Genomic DNA, 24,172 nt, shown 5'->3' with positions numbered 1-24,172 from the left:
TAAAAGTGAACCTGTTTGCCAACATCGTGGAAAGGGTTGAGAAATTGGGTTTCATGCCAGGATCTCCTATGTTCGTGCACGCAATCCGAGGGATGAGTACGATGAGTAATTCCTCCTCGTGGGAGAGTAAGCTCGCATTTCTAAAGAGCTTGGGGTGGTCGGAAGAGGAGATCATGATCATCTTTAAGCGAGAGCCGCTTTGTATGTCGTGTTCGAAGGAGAAGATTCGAAGAGTGGTGGATTTCTTTGTGAACACATTGAAGTTTGACCATTCAATGTTGCTTACATATCCGAGGCTTTTTACGTTTGGATTGGATAAGAGAATTTTTCCAAGGTATGCGGTTATTCAGGTTTTGCATTCAAAGAAGCTGCTTACAAAGGATAAGAAGCTGATTTGGATATTTTATCTTCCTGAAAAGAGGTTCTTGGAGAACTATGTGATTCGATATGTTGATGAAGTCCCGGGTTTGATGGAGATGTATCGTAGAGGCATTGCAGTCGGCCAATTTGATTCAAAGGACAGAAAAGTAGTGTTGTAATTGTAGAATGTAGTAGAATGCATAATTTTGAATGTTATTTTTCAGATCTTGAAGAAAATGTTATACATGCACTGGCTGCTTTTCTTCAACGCCCCTTGTTGATTTTAGCTTGTGCTCTGGATTTATGGCCAATACCTCAAAAATAACCCGGTTTGACTATCCGAACCGTTTTTAGGAGGAATTTTCGATTAAGAAAATGGATGGTTATAAAATGTGCATGGAAGTTTCCTCGATTGTTCAATCCTCCAATCAAAGGTTAGCATCGTCCAATTGGTGTTAGTTATAGGATATAGACGATCCAATATCGGGTCGGTTTATAATCGACCTACATGTCGGGTATATGAGAAGTGAATAAGTGAAAATAGAAGAGAGCCATTACGGGTTTTCTCCATACTGATTGTCATTTTATTGCATGTATTAACTGTGATTTCTTGCAAGGTTTATGTTATGTATGAATGTGATGGCTTGGATTTTTATTTTTTTTTATTTTTTTTTTTTTTTTTTTGTGACTACTAGAATGTAATTCTATTAAGGAGTTCTAGGAAAATATAGAATTCCTGACTCGTCTATGAAAATCGATTTTACCGACTAGAAATTTTTTCATAAAAAACATTATTCTACAATTCCTTTGTGGTGGCTGCTTGCAGACTTAGACAAAATGTCTGCTGTGACATTTGCTCCCACGGAGACAAGCCAAGTCCTCCGGATCATGATTCAATAACCCAAACCATTTGTGTGATGGGCCTTACTGTGGATGTGGATATCCGAAGAACCTCTTACGTTGAAATAATTCAACCCATTGACTATCCAGGGGTTAAGTTGATCATTCATATTCAAAGGAAAAGAATCAAATGATCATTGTTTCGAAAATATCCTGATCAAAGATATTAATAGTTCTTATATCCCCTAAGTTGAGGCCTATTATATAAAAGGTTTGGATCATTGTGAGATGACCCAAATCCAAGGTCTAAATTCCCATTGTATCCTGTTATAGTAGGTCTGGATGTGTTCTAGCAAACCTCTAGATTGAATGATAGGGACTCCCAAGCACTTGGGAGGATTTCTAGCCATGGTATGGTGGTTTTCAATCTCAACTAATTCCTCGAAAAAGTTCTCAACATTGCCTTATTATCATTTCATATTTCTCAACCTTATGCTTCAAAGCGACTTAAAATCTTATTGATAAATGCATCAAGTATCATGGATTCGAAGATTTTAAGAGTTTGCACCCTCCATTGTTTATGTTTTTTCCCTGGGTGAAGTGCTAGGCGGTTTGCATTAGAGCTGTACATGAGCCAAGCTAGTTTGAAAAGCTCACTCGGCTTGGCTCGGCGTGGCTCGATCTAGGTCGGTTTGACTCGACTTGAACGATGACACAAGGCGAGTCAAGCTTCATATGACTGAGCTCATTTGAAAACAAACTAAGGTCGAGCAGAGTGGAGCTTGACTCAGCTTGAAGCTCAAAGCTCGAAACTCGATTCCAAGCTTGGTTAGCTCGAGCTCAACTTGGTTCATATATATATATATATATATATATATATAACATACACAAAAAAATCTCTAAAAACCCTACCCTAACCGTCAATTTCTTTATCTTTCCATTTACAAACCCAACCCGCCGCGCCCGCCCAAGCCTCTCTCTCTCTCTCTCTCTCTCTCTCTCTCTCTCTCTCTCTCTCTCTCTCTCTCTACGGCAAGGTACCTCTAAATATAATCTTTGATTTTTTTTTATTTTTTATAATTTATCTAGTTGTTTGAAAATAGAAAATTTCCAAATCCTAAAATTGAGATTTGGGGTTTTGAATGTATGATTTGCAAATCGAAAGGTTTGGAGATCAGGATAGGGTTGGGAGCTATGATAAGCTCAAAGGTGAGCTCAAGGGGAGCATGGGCGAGTCAAGCCAAGCTCCAATCGTAAACTCGAGGGTGATCTCGAGGAGAGCACGGACGAGTCAAGCCAAGCTTGGCCCATCTCAACTCGACTTGGCTCAATGTACAACCCTAGTTTGCATGAGGAGAGATTGGAGTGATTCAAGGTGGCCCCACTTGTTGAGTGTGATTTGGATTTTCCACACTTACACCATGTTCACATGGGTGGGGCTAATGGTCTCAACACTTCCTTTTCCTTAATATTGCAACGAGAAGAAGTTTGATGCTCTAACAGAGTGTGATGGATGATATGCAGGCAGTTGGAAACTTTGAAGCTCTAGCAGAGTGATGGATGATATACATGTAAGTCAAATGAAATTATCTAAATCATGGTTTCCAGTTTAGACATATCATATACCAATTTTCACTTATTTGATTATCTGACAATTGGATTGGTAAACATTTATGAGTGTTTTCCACAGTTTGTCAGTTTAAAGTCTATATGCCATGTACTTAATTTATGAGTGGCTGTATCAAGTGTCAGTGTATCATATTAAAACTCCTCTGTTGGAATTACAACTTACCGCTGTGGCATATGCATTGCACATGGAGAGAGGAAGGAAGAGAGATTTGTAGAGAGTAGCTGCTAGAGAAGGGAGAAAAAAGGAAAGAAGGCATTGGAGCCCTTTTGAAATGACAAAAAAATGACGTTGGTTGATTACTGAAATTTTTAATGCCCCATGTATCTCAACCTATACTGGATTAGGTTGAGGGCTCTCCTAAACACTAATTGCAGGGACAAAATCATCTAGTGTAATATATATAGAGGTCGAGAAACTGATTTTTGTCAGTTGAAGCGTACTGATAGATACATCATATGCTGCAGGTATTTAGAATTTATTGAGGTGCTAAACTACTAAGGGCATGTTTGGACACACCCTCAAAAGGCTGTTTGACACATATACTCTGTTTTGAGCCAAACCCCAATATATGTTGTGTGTTTGGATGCAATGTTTGATTTTGTTCATTTGTGCTACATTTCAGTTTTCACTATAACACATTAACACTGTAATGGAAAACGACGGAGCAGTGATGGGGATAGAGTTTCTTGCTGTTCTTATGTAGTCAAAACATCAACATTAAAATAGCTGATGTGAGATTCCTGTGGCCAGGATTTGTTACCATGACTAACACAAGCGTAGGATCCATTAATGATGCCTTGGTGCATGAATTTCTCTTGGGCTGCTTTCATAGGCTTGTAGAAATATGGGAGACCTGAACATGCAAACTGGTAGAAAGAAAGATGCTGAACTTGGCAATGGCCCAGCAATCTGCAGAATGGTTGGTTTTCTGGTAAATCCTCACCATTGGAAATGTCTACCAGATTCTATGTTCCTTAAGTTTGTCATTGTCAACCTTAGAGCCTTCAGATAGAAAGAAGAGGAAATGAAGAAAATCGAAATAAGAAGAAGAAAAAAAAGAAAAGAAAGAAGCATCATCAGAGAATTTTAGGGCCCATTTGGATTCACACTCTGAAAGAGTGATTACTTCCTAAACCATGATCTTGTGCTTTTGGTTGCACTTTGCAAACCTCAGATTCGTCTCCTACTCAGAAAAATAGGCGCTAAAATGCCGACTTGACAAAAACCAATCTGATTAGTTTTTGCGGAGTCAACTAAAAAAGCAGGCTTGAAACCTTCTCTTTCGAAAACCCACTTTGACGAAGTGCCCAAACAGGCGGGGAACCCAGATTGAGAATGTACCATTGGAAAGAGGGGGTGAAGAAAATAGAAACATGATCTTTGTTTCCATTAAACTTCAAAATTCTTTATCTCTTCGCTCTGTTTGATAAGATTCTCCTTCCATTACCACTGCGAAAGTCTCCCTTGTGCCTTTACACCCTGTTTGGTACTTTGGATTTGATGGTAAATGAGTGTATTTCAAATCCAAATAGCTGCTTTTTTGCATTTGTCAGCCTTGGATTTGCAGATAAATGGAATAGGATGTAATTTAAATATACATTTTTGGCTATTTAAGGGTAAGAGAGTTGCATATGTAACAAAGTTGTCTCTAGGCTACTTAATCCAGTGAACACATGTGATGCTGATGATATTCCAAAACAATTCAATTATTGGTTGCAACACTAAAATCATATTAATAGAATGATCTGAACCATCCAAACGTTGGACATCTAAATGGACGGTTAGGGAACATGAGTGGGTATTTTGTTTGTGATCCTTACAATTGTGGCCCACCCAAGGCTCATAATTTCCTCTTTTTTGGCCAAAGCATATTTTATGGACTTATTACAATTATTTTATTAAATATAACACACACACACACACACACACACACACACACACACACACACACACATAGGATATGAAAGCTGATTTAGTTAATCAAATCTAAGTCCTGTGAATATACCTAGGAATTCCAATGACCTCCCAATACAAGTGCTTCCAAAAAGAAGATTTGGATTCCAGTGCATTTCAACCAAACACAAATGAGGATTCAGAATCAGCTTGATTCTAATGTAATTGTGATTTGGATTCCAATGCATTCCAAATCCAATCTCCTAGATAGACCCGTAGGAATTTCGACTTGCGAATGTAGCCTTGAAACTTTAAAAACCTGCAGCAGTTGCAATGAGCCGTGTTTGGGAGAGGTCGGGTTAACACTTTTCATAAACAGGCCATGAATTTTGGCCCAAACCTGACTTGTGACCCATTACCGTATGTGGCCCAACCTGACCCATTTAAAAATTAATGAGCCCATGTGAGTCGAGACCCGACCTGTGTATTTGTTATTTGGGTAGGCATGGTAAACCCCGCTGAACCCAACATCTAATTCAAGTTCAAGATTGATGGAAAGTGTTAACTACTGAGCTGTTGAGATGAAATGCCTAGCATTAGTTTTGTGTAGGACCCACCATGGAGTTCATATCCAATCCAATTCATTCATCTTATGTGGATCATCGCGATGAAAGCATTACTTAAAAAGTACAGTATTCTAAAAATCAAGTGGGCTATAAGACATGAAATATATATGTTTTAGGTGTAATTTGTTGTGTAGCCCACCTCAGTGGATTTGCATGATTCATGTCCTGATTTTTGGGATCAAGACCCAACTAGGGGTGGAGTACAAGATGGATGGCGTGGATTTCATGCATGTGAAGTTGTTTCCCCCCATGTTAGTGGAAGTAATGCTGGCAGGTACCTAGCATATATATATACATACATGTGCATATATATATATATGGTATTATATGCTCAACCTCACGATAAGCTCTCGTGAGGTCGAGCTGTGTGGGCCCCACCATGATGCATTTCGAACATCTACCCCATCAGTCAGATGCACCATTTCATCGGAGGCCTAGGTCTTAAAAATCAAGTCAATCCGTGACTTTTGTGGGCCACACCACGTACAGAAGTGGAGAGGGGCGGTGCACCATTAAAACATTCATAATCATTTTTTGGGCCTACCGAGATGTGATCTGCAAATCCAGCCCATCCATTATGTGTGTCACACTTGGATGAGGGTTCAGCCCAAGTTTCAGCAGCATTCAAAACTCAGGTGGGCCCCACCAAGTGCTTTTATATGTTTTTAGCATGTGTTCACATGATTTTAGATGGTATGGCCCACCTGAGTTCCGTATACTACTGATTTTTGGCATATCCCATAATTTAAAGGGGACCCATCAAATGCATGGTGTTGATGGTCGACATACATCACGGTGGGGCCCACACAGCTCAACCTCACAAGAGCTTATCGTGAGGTCGAATGCATAATACCTTTTTTACATATATATATGGGAAGTCGAGTTATGTGGACCCCACTGTGATGTGTGTCGAACATCTACCCCATCAGTCAGATGCACCATTCCATGGTGTGGGCCATGGGCTTAAAAATCAAGTTAATTGGTGACTTGGGTAGGCCACATCACATACAACAGTTGAGATGAATTACCCTCCCATTAAAACATTCCTAATCATTTATTAGGCTCACCGAGATGTGATTCACAAATCCAGCCCATACATTGTGTGTGTCCCACTTGTACGAGGGGTCAGAGCAAGTTTCAGCTGCATTCAATACTCAGGTGGGCCCCACCAAATGCTTTTATATGTTTTAACCATGTCTTCACATCATTTTAGATGCTATGGCGAACCTGAGTTCCCTACACGGCTGATTTTAGGATATCCTATAACCTAAAGGGGACCCATCAAATGCACGTTGTTGATGTTCAACACACATCATGGTGGGGCCCACACAGCTCGACCTCATAGTGTGTGTATATATATTTGGCGGTGCGTTTTCATCCAACTAACTGGGCACTTATTGAGAAAGCGATTCCTCTTGGATCTATATACGCCTACGTTGAGTGATTTTGGAATATATGCTATAGTCATGTGAAGTGACGCACATGTTAAAAATTCAAATCATTCATCAGTTTTTTTATTTTTTGGTTAGCTTGTTAGTACACCCACTGTCAGTTCACACGTCACTGTTAGCCGCCCCTACTTGGGAATCGATTTGAGCTATGGACCTGGGTGTCAAATCATTCAACAGTTAAGACCCACTGAAGAGAAGTTATGTATCAAAAACTAATAAATTATGTTTATTAAACAAGAACACATGGGTGTTGAATCTGAACTGTTGGACTGCTTTATTATCTACCCACTCCTTTTTAAATTATTTTGACATGCGTGACCACCGGGGACTTTATCTTTTCTTCTTTCTTTTTTTCTCATAATTTTTTCTCTGGCATATTTACAATATACTCTATCTAATGAGTGAATCTGATCTATTATACATGAGTTGGATGGTCCAAATCCTTTACAAGTACATAACCATTCGGCATTTACTCTCAATTTGTATATCTACCCTTCCCAAATTTCTCTAGATAATGTTTGCATGGCTTTCCCATGTTTTATAACTTGGAAGGCAAGACTTCATGTGGAGGAGATCCACACTGTCCATGACGTGGACCACCTTGTGTTTGGACTGGGTCTCAAAATTCAGCTCAATTCAATACTCAAGTGGGCTACCACCATGGGAAATAATTTCAGATGGGAATTCCCACCATTAAAATCATCCAAATTGTCTGTGGCCCACAGACATTATGCTATGATGGCTGTTGTTGGTCCAAAAAGTGATGCTTACAACGGGCCAATCTATTAGACGGTTTAGATGTCGTACACACGTAAAGGTAGAATGGTAACTGGATGTTGGTTTTTAAACTATATTGCGGTCGCTGTTGTACTTTACAATTTCATTAGAATATATATATATATATATATATATATATATATATATATAATATGAGCTTTTTTCTACTGTATATCTCACTTTTAAGGCACGTACCTTATTAAGCCCTTCCAAACTTACCTTCCTAAACTAATCCCCTCCTATACGGACTACATTTACTGGACCAAAATATCCCTGCTTTATTAGAAATGTCATTTCTGAATGAAAGTCAGGGTTTCCTATGGCTACGGATTATAACTGTAGCCATTGAAATTGACCGCGAAGTGAACGAAGTGAATGGAACTAGCCGTGAAGTAAACAAAATTCACCACGGAGTAAAGGAAATTGACCATAAAGTGAATGAAGTGAATGGAATTGACTGCGAAGTGAACAAAATTAACTGTGAAGTGAATAAAATTCGCTGCGAAGTGAAGGAAATTCACAGCGAAGTAGCCGCGAATTGAAAGGAATTGACCATGAAGTGAAGTAAATTCACCATGAAGTGAACAAATTTGACCACGAAGTGAATGAAGTGAATGTAATTGACCGCGAAGTAAAGGAAATTCACCGCGAAGTAGATAAATTGAATTGAATTCACCGTGAAGTGAATGAAGTAAATGTAATTGACAGCGAAGTGAAGAAAATTCACCGTGAAGTGAATGGAATTGACCCCGAAGTGAATGAAATTCACCGTGAAGTAGATGAATTGAATGAAATTCACTGCGAAGTGAAGGAAATTCACCGCGAATTGAAGGGAATTGACTGCGAAGTAAAGGATATTTACCACGAAGTGAAGAGAATTCACCGCGAAATAAATAAAGTGAATGAAATTGACCGCAAAGTAAATGAAGTGAATGAAATTAATCACAAATTGATTGAAATTGACCGCGAAGTGAATAAAATTGACCGCGAAGTGAATAAAGTTGACTGCGAAGTGAATGAAATTGACCGCAAAGTGAATGAAATTCACCATGAACTGATTAAAATTGATCGCGAAGTGAATGAAATTCACTAAGTCCTATATGGCTTAACCACTTTATTCTTCTAATTTTTCTAAGCACTTTTCATGTTGGACATAACTCCTAAAGTTCAAAGGATGAAGAGTTATAATCAAGCTAAAACTTACTACAAATAGTAAAAATGGAAATAAAATGAATTTTCAACCATCGACCTGATGGAATCTTGGAAATTAAACAGGTTGGTTGGCTAAAATAGTTTCTCTTACCCCAAAATCATATATGGTACGTCAAGTAACTCGTTCTGGTTTGGGAGATATGCTTATTAAATGAATAAAAAAAGAAAAAAAAATGTATATGCTTATATATACATATTTACACAAACAAGTATTGGAGAAAAATGTGGGGAAAAAAAATCTTCCTGTAAAAAAATAAAAAATAAAATCGGCGGCACTATCGCCCGCTAGACAGAGCACCGTGGCACTATTGCCGAACCGCCCAGGAAACGGGAAGCGGATTGGTTGGTGTACAGGTGTATTGACGTTAGCAAGTTCTGTGGGTCTTATCATGAGGTATGTGTTATATCCAAACCGTCCATCCATTTGGCGAGCTTGTATTAAGGCTTGAGACCAACCAAAAATAAGATAGATCTAATTATCAAGTAGACCACACTGTAAAAAGCAGCAGGGTATTGAATGTCTACCACTGAAACCCATTTAGGGGTTAGAGAAGTTTTGGACCAATATGAAATTTGTTTTTGTTCTTCATCCAGGTCTTTGTGACCTTATGAATAGATTAGATGGAAAATAAATGTTATGGTGGGCTCTACGAAATTTTTAACGGTGAAAATCAATATCTCCGCTGCTATTTGTGGTGTGGTCCAGTTGATCTTTGGATACAATTCTTTTTTTGGATAATGCTCTAAAATGATCTCGAAACATGGATGAAGCATTGTGGATAATAAATACATAACTGTGGGGCCCATGTAACTTTGATCTCTTTTGAACCATTCGTACAACTTGGAGTTCGACGAGTGTCAGTGCTCGTCTTCGCACACCAGCCAATCCACTTTCGAAAGGAATGGCAAGGGTATTTTAGTCCGGTGAAAAGTTGCCCATACAGCAGGGCGTAGTTTTGGTATAGTAAGTTTGGACAGGCGTGATAAAGTTGCTGGCTTAAACAATGAGGCGTACAGTAGGAAAAAACTATATATATAGAGGTTCTGCCTTGATTTTTTATGGGCCATCATGATGTGTATGTGAGAGATGTTTAATCCCATGTGGGTCCCAAAGCTAAGAAAATCAAGTTGACATTTGATTTAGGTGGGGCAACACCAAGGGAAACCATTGCAAGAAATAGCTCTCTTGATTTTTACAGGACCCACTGTGATCATTAGATGCCACACTAAAATGCACTTTTAGGGACCAAAATGTAGGGAATGATTTAAATGGGCCACATCAAGGGAAACATTTTGCAGGGTGAAACTTTCCATGTATAATGTTTCCAATCGTATGGCCTGCTTAAACCATGGATGGAGCTGATTTTTGGACCCTTGGTGTAACATGGAGTGACCTAACTTTATGGTTAGGGTGGATTTAACATTAACCCTAAGGCCCACCCTAGCCGTGACCTCGTTGAAGCATTTTCTAACTCTTCTCAGCCAATATTTATTTCCATTAAATACTTACTTGAATACGTCGCTGGCTGTTTTCTAAAAAAGAGAGACAGTGAGACAACTCTAATTTATTTTTTAAAAGGCTACTATTGTATATGTGAGATCCAATTCGACCATTAGATGTGTAATTCCATAGTTGGCCTAAAGGCAAAAAATTAGTCTAACACGTGATTCAAGTAGGCCACACCAATGGAAACATTTGGAAGAGAGATGTCAACTCTTTATTTTTACCGGGCTCACCATGATGAAAATATGAAATCCACTCCAGCCATTAGATTCCACACCAAAAGTTAGGTCTGGATCCAAAAATTCAGGCCCATAAGTAATTCAGGTGGGCCACACCAAGAGAGAGAGAGAGCTTGGAGGGTGAACCCTTCGGTGTGCATAGTTTTCAATTGTATGATCCACCTAAACCACTGATAAGGACATTTTTTAGCCTTGGGTTGAACACGGGGTGACGTACCTGATGGTCAAGGTGGACTACACGTTAACATCACATTGGGACCCACCCAAGCTCTGGCCCCTTTTCCAAACACACTTTGAATATGTCTCTCAGTGAGCATTTATTTACCTTAATTAATAGTAATGACCGGAGATAGTTGGACCGTAGCCCTAACGATAGTGTCAAGCTAAGCTAGGTCCAATGATAAGTGGTCCAGCCCATTCCCTTAGCTCAATTCATTCTTTAAGTAGGATACCATTACAATGGTTTAAAGACACTACTTAGTAGTTATCTAAATATTCAAACGGTTTATATGCAGGATTTATGTGAAGAAAAAAGAATTTTGCACTTGGCCTTTTAAGCACATTTTTTTTCTTAAAGTGATGGCCGTGTGCCCAACCCCATGGGATTAGGTCTAGAGCCAAGTTATTTTTAAGTCATTAGAGATAGGACCAGCATAAGGAATTAAGGCTGGGCTATGGCCTTCTTCTCGTTTGTTTCGATTTGATTTGATTTGATTTGAATATAGAAATGACTCGGAGGTAAAATTGCATTTAATTTAGAATCATTTTTAGCCGAATGAATCTTAAAATATATATCCAACTAAAAAACATAGAATCATTTAAAGGTTGGGGGTTGTAAGATTTTTCAACTCAAGTAACTCGTGCAGTTGTTTTGCAATTGTAAATTCTAAATAAGGGCATCGCTTACAAAAAAAAGAAAGGATTATACACTCTTTTTCACTCATGCGATGCACGGTTTCTATGTTACGAGACTTTATGATTTTTTAGGGTGTTTAATAGAGTTTCTACATTACAGCATCTAGCCACGCTTAGCAAAGTTTAAGATTCTGAGCATGCAAAAGAAAAAAAATGAAACCTAGCCTTAGCCTTATTTCATCAGTTTTAGGATCTTGGATAGACAAAGTAAAGTAAGAAAGAAAAATAAGAAATAGTTGCAAAATAAGATTAAAGAAGTTGAATGTATTTTTTTTATGTGTTTGAATGTGCAGACTATATTGTAAGTTAATTTGAGATATAAAAAGGAAAATGAAATACGAATATATCTTTTTATGCAAAAGGAATGGTTGGATATCCTCAATTTCAAACATTCTCTTAATTTACTTTCTCTAAGGAGTTAGTTTTTTTGTAATTGGTTTCATATTGAGCGGGAATTAGGCATAAGTGTGATAGCTTTTAAAATTGCAGGCTAACGATTGGTTGAAGGTCAACACTCTAGCAAAAAGTTGTCACGCAAGATCATCATAAGGCATTTAGATCTTCAACCTGCGTCAAGGGGGTGCCAGCCTGCCAACTAGCCGGCCAACGGTCCACATGGATTATAAAATGAGTCCCTTAACACCTATAGAAGCGAAAAATTGAGAACATGGATGATGATGTTACCGTCAGCTCACCACTAGCCAATAGTTTTATTTTTTTTAATCTAGTCCATTGGTTACATATTAGCGAGAACCCAAAATGTGTAACCCATTTAGATTTATGATATTGATATTTTACAGGTTGAATAGAGAATTTTATAATGATAATTATGGTTCCCAGAGCATCTGAATGATTGGTCAGGATTTGATTTGTCGACTTTCATATTTCTCTATTAGGTCCGTTGATTATTTCCATGACGTGCCAAGAGTCTTACCTCCTGATCAATTGGATCTTTCGACGGTCTTTAAATTACCCAGAGATAATTTTATTGAAGCTCAATGGTAATTAGGAGAGTAGTTATATCTAGCTTTAGGTGGGGTGTCTACACCTATGTGTCGACCAGACCGCTTGCCTCCCCTATAAAAGGGGCGTTTGGAACATGACCATGTGCAATGTGTGTACATGACCGATGGATAGACAAATCAGCTATTAGGATCAGCAATGTGATTTGCTCATTTTTCATGCCCACTATGAAAAACTTACATATATTGAAAAAGAGGAATTGACCTTTTATTATTTAAAACCTTCAGTTTTAAAAGCCATGCATGACATGGTTATAATCATGTGATCCAAGCAGTTCTTGAAACATGATTTCAAGTGGAATCTGTCACATGGCCTCTCTTATTGGTTATTGGACTTCTTAGATCCAAACCATTCATTTTACACATACAAGATGGGACACTTTCCTTTCCAACATGAATACCTCTTGTTGGTCCGTGATAAGTGGGATGAATCTAATGGACGGTCCAGATTAATGATTCGATCATCTGCACGTCTAAAGCACCTGAGACACACCATGAGCATCTGTCTGAAGATACATCTACGAAAACTTGGAAAATGAGAGTTTCAATTGGGACCGGTAATGGCTGCTGGCCCACCAGGATTTTGGGCAAAAAGCTCCTTCTGTACTAAATTTTGGCCTGAATTTATGACTGTAGATGGATTATTAGCCCAAAAATTACACTAAAAATATGATCTGAACGGCTCAATCGGTGTAAAAAGAAATAAACGGTACAGATTCGATGAAAAAATGTCCATTAATCAGAGGCCAACATTGTCTAATCACTCTGAATGTTTTGGTAAATAACTGTCTACAGATGCATCGGCTATTTGGGCGGTTTGGATATATGCCACGTGTACCTCTCATGAAGTTTGCTAGCCCCAAACGACATTACATTGCACACGTGCCAACTCGCATGCATGTAGGATATATGATCCGTGCATAAGGTTATGATGTGGAGTAAGAACGTGACCGGCCAACTCATCAGGGGTCCACGTGTCTACATTGAGTATGTTCCATTGGAAAGTTATTTGAATCCGTCCATTTTATGACAGAAGTGGTCCACCAGATGAGTTGGCCGGCCCCATTTTGCTGCTTGACATCTTCGTGGTGGGACCCACCTCATGCAGCTGATCAGACGTCCTGTACAGATGCCAGGTTGGCAAGTTGCTGCATCCAGAAGTGCCTGTGGTGAGGGTGCAATGTGGGGCCGCAAAAAAATCGACTGTCCTGCATGTGATGAAGTATGGACGCGACTGCGAACCGGAACCAACGGTTGGGGTGAGAAGCTGACGGTGGGGCCCACTTCAATGTATGCATTGTATATCCATGCCGTCCATCCGTTTTTTCAGCTTATTTTAGGCTTTGGTGCAAAAAATAAAGCAGATGCAAATCTCAAGTGGACCACACCACAGAAACAGTGTTCATCAAATGCCCACCATTAAAAACCTCTTAGGGTCCACGACCACTGCTTCCTGTGGTGTGGTCCACCTGAGATTTGTATCTACTTTATTTTTAACAACATGCATTAAAATAGGCTGGAAAATCGGATAGACGGCATGGTTATAAGATACATGCATTAAGGTGGGCCCCACGCTCAGGGTCCCACCCACATCTCTCGTTCAGGTTGGCGCTGAATAGCGTCTAAAGTGGATTGGGTGCTGACCCGAGCACCACCAAGATAGGTGGTGTTGGCTGTGTCCATCCGTTTTTCATGATCATTTTATTGCATGACTCACGCCACTATTGCCATCTGTACACGAGTTAGGAGTGCACACGGTTTGGTTCGGTCTAGCTCTGGGGTGAAAGCGGACCGGTGGATTTTTGAACCGAAATTGGACCGTTAGCACCCTAGAACCAAACCGGAACCGGACCATGAAAACCGGTTCGGTTCCGGATCGGTTCCACGATTCTAGGTTTTTTATAATTCAGTCCAATTGCATGTTCTATTTTATAATTTAGCTAATGTTCATTCGTGTTGTGATCCATTTGATGAATGGTTTAGATATTGTATATGGTGTGAAAAAATATATTTATGAAAATAATCAAAATGTGTATTATAAACCATAAATCATGAGTCAAATATACAACTAAAATATATTGTAAACTCACGGTTCCATGTTCGGTTCTACGGTTTGGATTCACGGTTTGGATCTACGGTTCGGATCATGATTCGGTTCGTTTCTACATACCCTAAATCAGAACTAAACCGAACTAAACGGTTCTTTAATTTTTGGAACCAGAACCGATGCACTCTAGCACCGGACTAAACCGGACCGTTTGGTCAGTTTCGGTCCGATTCCACGATTCTACAAGTTCGATGTGCACCCCTAACATGAGTTGAACCAGGCCGAGCTTAACTCGGCTCAAGTCGGTTGGGTCAGTAGCTAACTCTAGTTCGAACTTAGCTTGACTTAGTTCTTGTGCCTATTTGACCAGCTCGCCTCAATTCGATCTCGAGCTTGTCTAGCTAGCTCTGCTAGTTCCGGTCTCAAGCTTGTCTAGCTAGCTCGGGCTAATTCAAGCATGTATGACATTTTTTAAAATATATATATATAATGCATTTTCTATTTATCAAAAAATGCAAAACAATAACAACAAGTTGAAAGTATTTCATCAAACACTTGGCTAGAAGTATCAAAATCAAGATGTGTGAATGATCTTATAATGTAAAGTTTTTTTAATATTGATTTATTTTGTATCCATTCTTACTTTGCCACCAGCTAATCCCACCAAGAATCTATGCACCCGAAACAACATGTTGTTAGGCCATTTCATCAAATACTCGACGGGCAATATCAATATCAAAATAATTGAGTCACTGAGTTGATTCAATTGTTGCAAAAATATTGATTTTAATAAAATATATTTTAATAATAAAATAATATATAATATATAAAAGTTGTTTTGAAAAAACACTTTTTTGTGGGTTTTTGGGAATAGTTCCACGTGGAAAATAAAAGAGAAAAAATTGTGGTTTATGTGATGTGGAGTATTATAATATTTACCTACCTAGTCCGTGGACTATGGACCTTACACATTGGAACACCCGCTCGCGCGCTCGCGCTCGGGCACGGTCTCGGGCTCGGGCTCGGTGCAAGAGCGTGGGCATGTGAGGTAATGTGGCTGTAGAGGCGCTAGTGGCGCACTTTGCACTTCGCCGCTCCTTCACGAGACGTGTGCGAGTCGCGGTGCGACTCTCTCAGTATAAATAGAGGGACTAAAAAGAGCTGTTGCAGCAGAAACTATAACAGTTGAGCCATTAGTGCAGGGTCTAGCTGTAACTGCTGCATGGCTAGCCCAACAGCTAGAAAACAGCTAGCTGTTGTCTCACAACAGTCATCATGTAGCAGCTTAATGGCCCATGCACAACAGTCAGAAAACAGCCATAAAACGGCTAATTTTCCAATAGTCAGAAATGGCTTAATGAAATTTAAGTCTCTGGACCATAACCCCCTAGCCACCATAGTCTATAAAAGGAGGACCTGGATGGATTTCCAAACCATCTCAACTCACTTCAGCAAACCCATACGAACTGAGACAGTCAGCCCTTCTCCACTCAAATATTCTAGTGTTTCTAGCAACATAACAAGGCTTAAACTTTATCTTGAAGAACAGACCGGCGGTGTGGTCTAGGACGGTTCAACTAAACCAGTAGCTGAAAATTTGAACTGACCTGTGCAGAAGTCAAAACCACTTTTTCTCTTCTTTTCTTCTTCTTTGAGATTTTTCTTTTATACTGCATTACTGCCAGAAAGTGTGTAATTGAGTTCCATTTGGTGGGCCTTCGTGTTCGAATGCAGACCGTATTTTAGAACTGGTTTGCCTGTAACCTACCAGCATACTCAATTCACTTGAGTAGGGGCAAATAACGCTTTAAGGACAGCGTCTCAGACGTGCTTCAACCTGTCATGATTTCTGATTATTTTGTACTTTTTGGTTTCCACATTATACAGAAATACATTAATCTGTATATTCCCAACATTCGATAAGAGTCAATTTAATTTAAGGTTCAATCCGAGTTGAGTCGAGCTCGGACAAGCTTAAACTTTGCTCAAAATTTTTCTAAGCTCCAAAAATCAATTCAACTTACTCCAAATCCATTTTCAAATTGTGGTGAGTCAAGCCTTTTCAAGTCGAGTCAAGCAAGCTGACCAAGCTAACTTGAGTCATGCACAACAACATGAGTATAAAAATGAAGCATATCAAAACCTTAAGTGGACCACACTACAAGAAACAGTAGTGATTTAAGGCCAACCATACAAATTCATAGAAGCCACAAAAGTTTTGGATCAAGCTGTTATTTGCTGTCGGTGGGACGCTATCAACAGGTTGGATGGTAAATAAATATTATAGTGGGTTTTGGGAAAGTTTCAACGGTCGCTGTCATTATTGCCACAGTTTCCTGTGGTGTGTTACGCTTGAGCCACCGATCTGATTAGCTAATTCCCTTAGCATGAGATGGCAAAACGGATGGACAGCGTGGATATAAAACATTTATAAAAATAAAAATAAAAACGGTGGCCCCACAGCGTCCGACGCCACACCCAATCCGCTCCATGCATGTAGTGGCCCATTAGTGCAATGCGCCTCCCGAGACGCATTTTTCGTTGGCACCAGATGGGGTACAATATCACTGGCCCACAATATACGATGATCCGAACCAGTCATCCTGCCTGCTTCGACCTTGATTGGCCACTAACAAAAATTGCTCAAATGAGATTATCCTAACCATCCAATAAATGGACCTTTGGCTGACAAAACTAATACTCGTTGAATGCACCTTTTAGGATCCAAACCGTTCATGTGGTAGACCCCATTGTGGATGAGGAGATGCCCTTAAAAACTCCTGTTCAAGGGTTCAAGTATCCATGGGGCGTGAAATCCACTACTGCGTGAGTGTGTGGTGGTGTGTGCGCGTGTGTAAAATAAAATAAAATATATATAAAAATAAAAAATATAAAAATATAAAAAATGAAAAACATCGAAGGCATCACCTTTTAACCGTCTTATTGTTGTATGCGATGATGCTATCTGATTGGAACCTTGCACACAGCCCGATTTGATGGGCTAATCCAGCGGTGGTGATCGAAACTTGATTCCGGGATCCACGGCCCACAAAGCAAAACGCAGAACGTGACCCACAAGCTGAATGAAGGGAAGTGGGGTGCGTAGGATAAGGTGAAGGTGGGTGCGTACGTTAAGGACATGATCGGGCAGCGGGGATACGAAGGGGAGATGACACGGTCGTGGTAAACATCACCCTACACGACACGTGGCAGGCCGATTTATCGACCGTTTCCACACATGCACGTTTTAAAAATTACATCCATGAGACAATCCCATCCATTAGTTTTTGTACGGCTTATCCCACCGCATATTTGATCCTTAATTATTTTTAAGACCATTAATTTAATGGCCCAAGATCAGATGGATATGATCATTTAATATCATAAATTTTTTATATACGTACCAACATGATATGGGCATGCATATGGACGGACCTGATTTGAACATTACCCTTCCAATTTTCCTGTGGAGAGACGGATATACCATGTAACCGTTCTTCCAGCTCTCCCGTATCATGTGGCCCAGAATCTTCTGTGGAAAAAGAAGATATGGTCGTTGCAATTATTTCTGCGAGGTAAGATACGTAAAGAGTAAAGACAGCGATCGTGGCATAATTGAATAGCTATTTCAGAAAGAGGGAGTTTTCTCCAGCACTCAACGTTGTACACGTGGCAAATTTCAAATCAATTTAAACGGTCCAAATTTCGGGACTAAATGTAGATAGGTCATCATAAAAAATCTAGATTTTTAGAATAATCCCATCTTCTGATTAATTAACATTTTCTTGATGAATTCGGACCGTTGGATTTTTTTCTCGTCAATGGTCCAATAAATGTCCATCAATCTGTTATCAAAGTACTTAGATCAATCTTATTTTTTATATATAGTCCATCTAAATTCATATTCATAATCTGGACGGTTCATATTAGCTAAAGTTATTTCAGATATGAAATATTTAAGTGCCTGGTATCATTCATTTCGCTCTACCATGAGTATTAAAAGTTTATCTCTTCTTGGAAGTCCACCGCATCGGATGCTCCGGGGTGCGTACTGCGCACTCCTTAAGCAATAAACTGGGCTTGGGCTTGGTTTACTCCAGCCTTAAAATGCCTAAGGAAGAATTATACGGTCCTCATGGATGCCTCCTGATGTACGAGATCTATACGTATAGGGCCCACCTTTTGTTGATCCGGATCGTTGATTGGATGGTCGCTGAACCAAGGTCCCGATTGTACGGTTAGGGTGCATAGATTATAACACCACACTAGTGGGGCCCAGGATTCCGTAATCCAGACCGTTCTTCTATTGCATCTCAACGTGGTTGGACCATGGTTCAAATCACTCCAGATGGGTGGATTCTTTTCAGTTGAATGAGTACTGTTGATGTCCTTCTCTTTGGGCCAAAAAATTGGAAGGCTGTGATGATCTTATCGAGGATATTTTTTGGGAATGCTCAACCAACGGTCAGATGTCAAATAAAGGGACAAACGAGAGGTGAACACGAGCTCTGTGGGGCCCACCGTGTTGTTTTCGTGACATCTACACCATTCATCAGGTGAGCCTCATCAGGATGGAGGGATGGTCTGTAAGTAAGCTTATCCAAAGCTGAAGTGGGAAACACCTCTCGATCCTGTAGGTTTTAGCCGTGGATTTAAATTCTTCTCCGATGTGTGGTCCACCTTTCTGGATCGGTCTGAGTTTTCAAATCTACGGTGAATATGGGAAGAATCACCTAACGAACGAAGCCGATGATATCCACACAACACGGTGGGCCCCACAGATGTTGGGTGCTGCATGCTGAGTCAACAGGCGTTGTAGAGGATTCGGGTGCTGGAGAAAGCGGGCCTAGCTTTTTAACCAGTCCAGCCCGACAAACATTTCTCATTCCTAAAAAGGGTGGTTTGTTTGATACTCTGGCTGTGCATGTTGCACTATACGCAGGCACTAAGTAATTATATATTTGGGGTATAATAAGTAAAAAATAACCAACAGAATTATGGAACCCAGTGTTTTTAAGTCGTAGTCCCAGAATCAGATTGATTGAACAATCCTAACCTCTGATTCGTGGACACTTTTCTTTTGAAATGGGACCATTGGATAATTCTATTTTTAACCGTCCAATAAATGTCCACCAATTTGATTGTAATATAATCAAATAAGGTTAATTTTTTATTAATAATGCATCTAAACTATGATATATAATTTGAATATTTTATTTGGATTAATTATATGTTACTTTTTTCAATCTCTAAGTGCGTGTGTATCTTCACAACACTCTGCTAGAGTATCAAATATTTTCACTTCCTGACAACAGTGAAAACCTTTTACCGAGTTCCCCAGACAGGGAGTGGGCGTAGTCCACCTGAGGCGCATTTTAGAATTACCTTCTCTATCTATATTTCATATGGATCTCCGTCGCATCTTCTTCCATATCTGAAAACCCTAGGTAGGGTTTCTGAAGATCTACTCTCTCCCTTTCATTCTCTGAGATTTTCTTCCGCCATGGAAGCTCTGCCTCGGATCTCCTCTCCTTCTTCCTCTCTCTGAAGGTATCATTCATATCGATCTTTGCTCTCTCTCTACCTCTCTCCCTTTTTCTTTTTCTTTTTTCTTTTTTTTGCATTTTTATTGTTTTTGGATATTTCTATGTAATTTTCGATTGATAGAGATGACATCTTGCGTTTAGGGTTCTGCAGCTAGAATTTGGTTTTGTTTCTGCTGATGTATCGATTTGAGCTTTTTAATTTATTTGGGATTTGTATATTTTGATGTTGTGGTTGGATTTTCTTCAATTTAGAGTTTAATTTGCAACCATGGATTTTGTTGTATGAGATATTTAAGTTTTGATTTCTATATGATTAAATGTTGAGATATTTCGTATTTCTCATGGCTTGGGGTGTGTTCGGATGCACCGAATTTCATGAAATATCATGAAATCTTGCACCAAATTGGATTGATTGGTTATGAGTTTTGGTTTTAGCTCTTTTTTCAAAAAAAATTAATTATTTTGTGTAGCGTTTCAATTCTTTTGAATTTATTAGCTGAATTCAGTTCTTTTTGGGGGATTTTCTGCCTTAGAAGTTGTTAATTGGGATTAAATGCTGGGATTTGTATCTGGTTGTTGTTGAATTCTGGCCATTTCAATGCAGTGTGTGTGATTGATCCAGGGTTCAATCAGTGGTACAGTTACCTTTCAAAAAAAAAAAAAGAAAAAAGGAAAAAAAAAAAATCTGGCAATTTTGTGTCTTCTCTTTTTGTGGTTGTCTGCGTCGTTAGCCGTTTAATGAATTCTGCTATGTTGCGAGCTTGCTACATGTGATGGAACTTCAGTATGCATCTCCCATACATGTGTTATACATGTAAATAAATCCAGATCGACCAATTCATGGGAGCCATTGTGGATAGAACATAGCCCAAAAAAAATTGCTCTGATTAGAAGGATTTCACTTCTGAATGGTAACTGTCAGGTGGACAGTTAAAAGAAAATGGTCGAGTGACCAAAGTTCAATTTACGAAATTAGATGGCTATGATTGTGTGATGAATTTGATGTGCAGTCAACACTTGATCCATGATGGAGGTGGTGAATTGGACAGTGTGGATTGACAGACATGTATGCCATGTGTACCATGTATATTTGTTAATGCTCTCTAACTGTGAAGAAAATTCATGTGATAAACTCGACATAGAGATTCAATTTTTTTTCATTTGTGTTTTTTCTTTTATGCTTAAATTAATTGTATAAGTTCTTTTGAATTTTATTTACTGTTAGCCATGGTTTTAAATAGCTGTTTTGGAGTGCGACCTGCCGGTGTCTTGACTTGGTCTAAACTGAGTTGGATTGGACAATTTTTAAAACCATGCTGTTAACTGTTTTTAATGAGTTTATAATTCCTTGCTCCACTCTGTTCCCATTGAGATTTTTATTGTAAGGTATGTCATATGCTGGCCCCCTTTTTATTATGAGAATTGGATGATTTTAGATTGGAACATCTCCACCAAGGCTCGTGAAATGGCGAGACTATTTACTCTTACCATCCATTTTGCATGCCTTTAATTCTATGGCTTTGATTATCCAATCATGATTATTTTTCGGTCATATGCCATCCATGGTTGATCCCCCTCCTATCCACCAGTCATTGTTGATCATAGTATGTGTTGACCTGGGGCCCACCGAGAAATTTGCACTGTAATAAGGTATGGAGATTTTGTACCAGATCATAGCTCCTTATTTGGTGATCATAACTGTGCATCCAGTGGGCCACATCATGTAAATGCACTGATTGGATTATCCTCACATCCAAGTGGTGGACCTTGGCATGTTGAATGTGGACCATTACCATCTTTGTTATCATTCGACCAGTGGCTTAACACTATGAGTATAATCAGTGAGGTTTGTGGTAGGTGGACCATCCAATGGGAGTGCAGGTGTGCATTCCTGAACCTGTTTACAAGATCATGACTGCTGTAGGGGTGCAATGGGGAAAGAGAAACATCTGCCTCGTTGGAGGATGATGTCTTTCTACGATACATTGCAATCTGTATTGCCTTCTCATTTATTTGTATTTTTCACTACCAGCTGTTGAGCAGAGTTCTCAGTTGGAAGCAGGAAGGACTCAACGGCACAACATCTGAATTTTGGCCATTGGGTTCTTTTGGGTTTTCCCTAAGAGATTTGGTAGGAGATCATTAAGAGAGGAGGAAGAATGTCCAGTGGAAGGAACACACACTGGTGTTACAGATGCAGGCGACCTGTTCGCCTCAGAGGACAAGATACAGTTTGCCCCAATTGCGATGGAGGTTTTGTGCAAGAACTCAGCGAGATGGAAGGCATTGCTCCTCGGGATTTCGTAGACTCGGATACCAATGGCAATAGAGATGAGATATTCGGGCTAATGGAAGCGTTCTCAGGTCTGCTGAGGCAGCGGATGGCTGGTAGGAATCGCCACACTGATGAAAGGGAGAGATCTGATCTGGTTCGTGGGCAAGGGATTGGATTTGGTCCTAATCCTTGGTTGATTTTCCGTGGACCCCTTCGGATGTCTGAAGGCGGTGGGATTGAGGTTCTGTTGGGTGGGAGTCAAGGTATCAGAGTTAATGACCACGTCATGGGCATGGGACTGGATGAACTGATTGTTCAGCTGTCTCGGAATGATAGACAGGGATTTGGTGACTACTTCATGGGCACAGGGCTGGATGAACTGATTGAACAGCTGGCTCGGAATGATAGACGGGGGCCACCTCCTGCTTCTAGGTCTTCCATTGATGCAATGCCCACGATAAAAATTTCTCATAGTCATCTGCATGTAGACTCGCATTGCCCTGTTTGTAAAGAAAGATTTGAGTTAGGTGCGGAAGCACGGGAGATGCCATGCAACCATATATACCATTCTGACTGCATCATCCCTTGGTTGGTTCAGCACAATTCTTGTCCTGTCTGCCGCCTTGAATTGCCGCCACCAGGCTCTAGTGGTGCTCATACAAGGTCAACCAATTCAACCAATCAAAGTTCCAGCAGCAGCAGTGGTGGCAGTAGGAGCAATGGTTCAGGTAATAGTGGCAGTAGCAGAGACAACAATGGAGAGGGTCTGGGGCGGCGTAATCCACTCTCCTTCCTGTGGCCGTTTCGTTCATCAAACTCAAATTCTCACCACAGCGAATCCGTGGGAAACAGTCCACCGCCAATGAACGAAGATCGTCACCAGATGAGTTATTCTGGGTGGCCTTTTGATTCCTAAGTTCATGTCTTTAGGTGCTGTTGTGTGCTGTTTGTTTGTGGTCTTATTTCACTCATCATCTCCAACTCAAAACTTAGTAATATGCTCGCCTGGAGTGGAAGTGGTGCAGACTGTCTTGCCCACAGACCGTAATTCGAGGTGTGCGTGTTCCTATCCTTAATGTATAGGTTTTTTGCATTGCTTCTTCCTTGATAGGTGCCAAAAACTTCTCTTTTAATTGCTTTGCCTTTATGTATAGGTTTACCCTGTTTTAATAAAGTGTCAGTAATATAAATGTTAAAAAAGATACAGCCAAAGCCCAAACAAACATCTACACTTGGTGGCAGTCTGAGCCGTTCATCAGGTGGGCCCCCCCTGGGTAGATATCTAACCCAAGAGTCAGGCCCATTGACCTGTCGGTTGGGATGTTTGCAACGCACATGCAGATGTCTTGTAGATTCTGCACATCTAGTGGATTGTTGGCAACTGTATTTGTTGATTCTGTGTGTCATTCCTGTTTTTTGGCCACCCTGACATTTGGGCCAGGTCATCTGCAAATTGTGGGCCACCTAATGCATGGCTCAGATGTCTGCAACACACATGCAGATGTAGGGTACAGCAAGGCTCATGAATGGCTATAGTGGTTGATGTCGAATGATTTGCATCCTTGTGTTTGCTGTTAGTGCCCAGGTTCTTTTTTATATTCCCTTTGTTTAGTAATGTTTTTGTTTGTTTGTAGTTGGCGTGAGATTCTTGCTTCTAATGCCTGTCTTTTTATTCCTCCTGTTTATTTGTACTCTGTAAAAGATTCTTACAAAGTTCTCTCTCTCTCTCTCTCTCTCTCTCTCTCTCTCTCTCTCTCTGTTAATTTGGAATCTGTCCAAGATTTGACAGTTGGATCTGGAGGTAATTGTGATCGATTGATACAGAGTAATGCTGG

At 39.9% G+C, this 24,172-nt stretch overlaps 2 protein-coding genes across 5 annotated transcripts in view; both read left to right on the top strand.

The window, feature by feature from the left end:
• LOC131250935 (transcription termination factor MTERF9, chloroplastic-like) overlaps positions 1 to 3,595 on the top strand; it is a 55,693-nt gene extending 52,098 nt beyond the window's left edge. For 2 of the 4 annotated variants that reach the window (XR_009173505.1, XM_058251338.1), the window contains one exon: positions 387 to 660. Coding sequence is in view for 1 of the 4 variants with exons in the window: in XM_058251338.1 (XP_058107321.1) it covers positions 387 to 539 (153 nt within the window). In the remaining 3 variants the exon portion in view is untranslated. Of the gene's footprint in view, positions 1 to 60; positions 661 to 2,724; positions 2,772 to 3,294 lie in introns of those variants that run through there. The other 2 variants (XR_009173500.1, XR_009173504.1) reach the window with 2 other exon arrangements.
• A 16,316-nt stretch (positions 3,596 to 19,911) lies between these two features.
• Positions 19,912 to 23,933, top strand: LOC131250934 (probable E3 ubiquitin-protein ligase RHC1A). The gene is made up of 2 exons (XM_058251336.1): positions 19,912 to 20,066; positions 22,095 to 23,933. The coding sequence occupies exon 2, from the start codon at positions 22,222 to 22,224 to the stop codon at positions 23,251 to 23,253; it is 1,032 nt and encodes a 343-aa protein (XP_058107319.1). The 5' UTR covers positions 19,912 to 20,066; positions 22,095 to 22,221; the 3' UTR covers positions 23,254 to 23,933.
• The last annotated feature ends 239 nt before the right edge of the window (positions 23,934 to 24,172 follow it).

Source organism: Magnolia sinica, chromosome 7 (genome assembly GCF_029962835.1).
Source record: "Magnolia sinica isolate HGM2019 chromosome 7, MsV1, whole genome shotgun sequence".
Taxonomy (NCBI): Eukaryota; Viridiplantae; Streptophyta; class Magnoliopsida; order Magnoliales; family Magnoliaceae; genus Magnolia; species Magnolia sinica.
The sequence above is the reverse complement of the archived record's forward strand: the minus strand, read 5'-3'. Positions and strand labels throughout refer to the sequence as shown.

What these genes read in the sequence shown, in the direction of transcription:
- LOC131250934 (XM_058251336.1), top strand. Translation starts at nt 22,222, where the DNA reads ATGTCCAGTGGAAGGAACACACACTGGTGTTACAGATGCAGGCGACCT.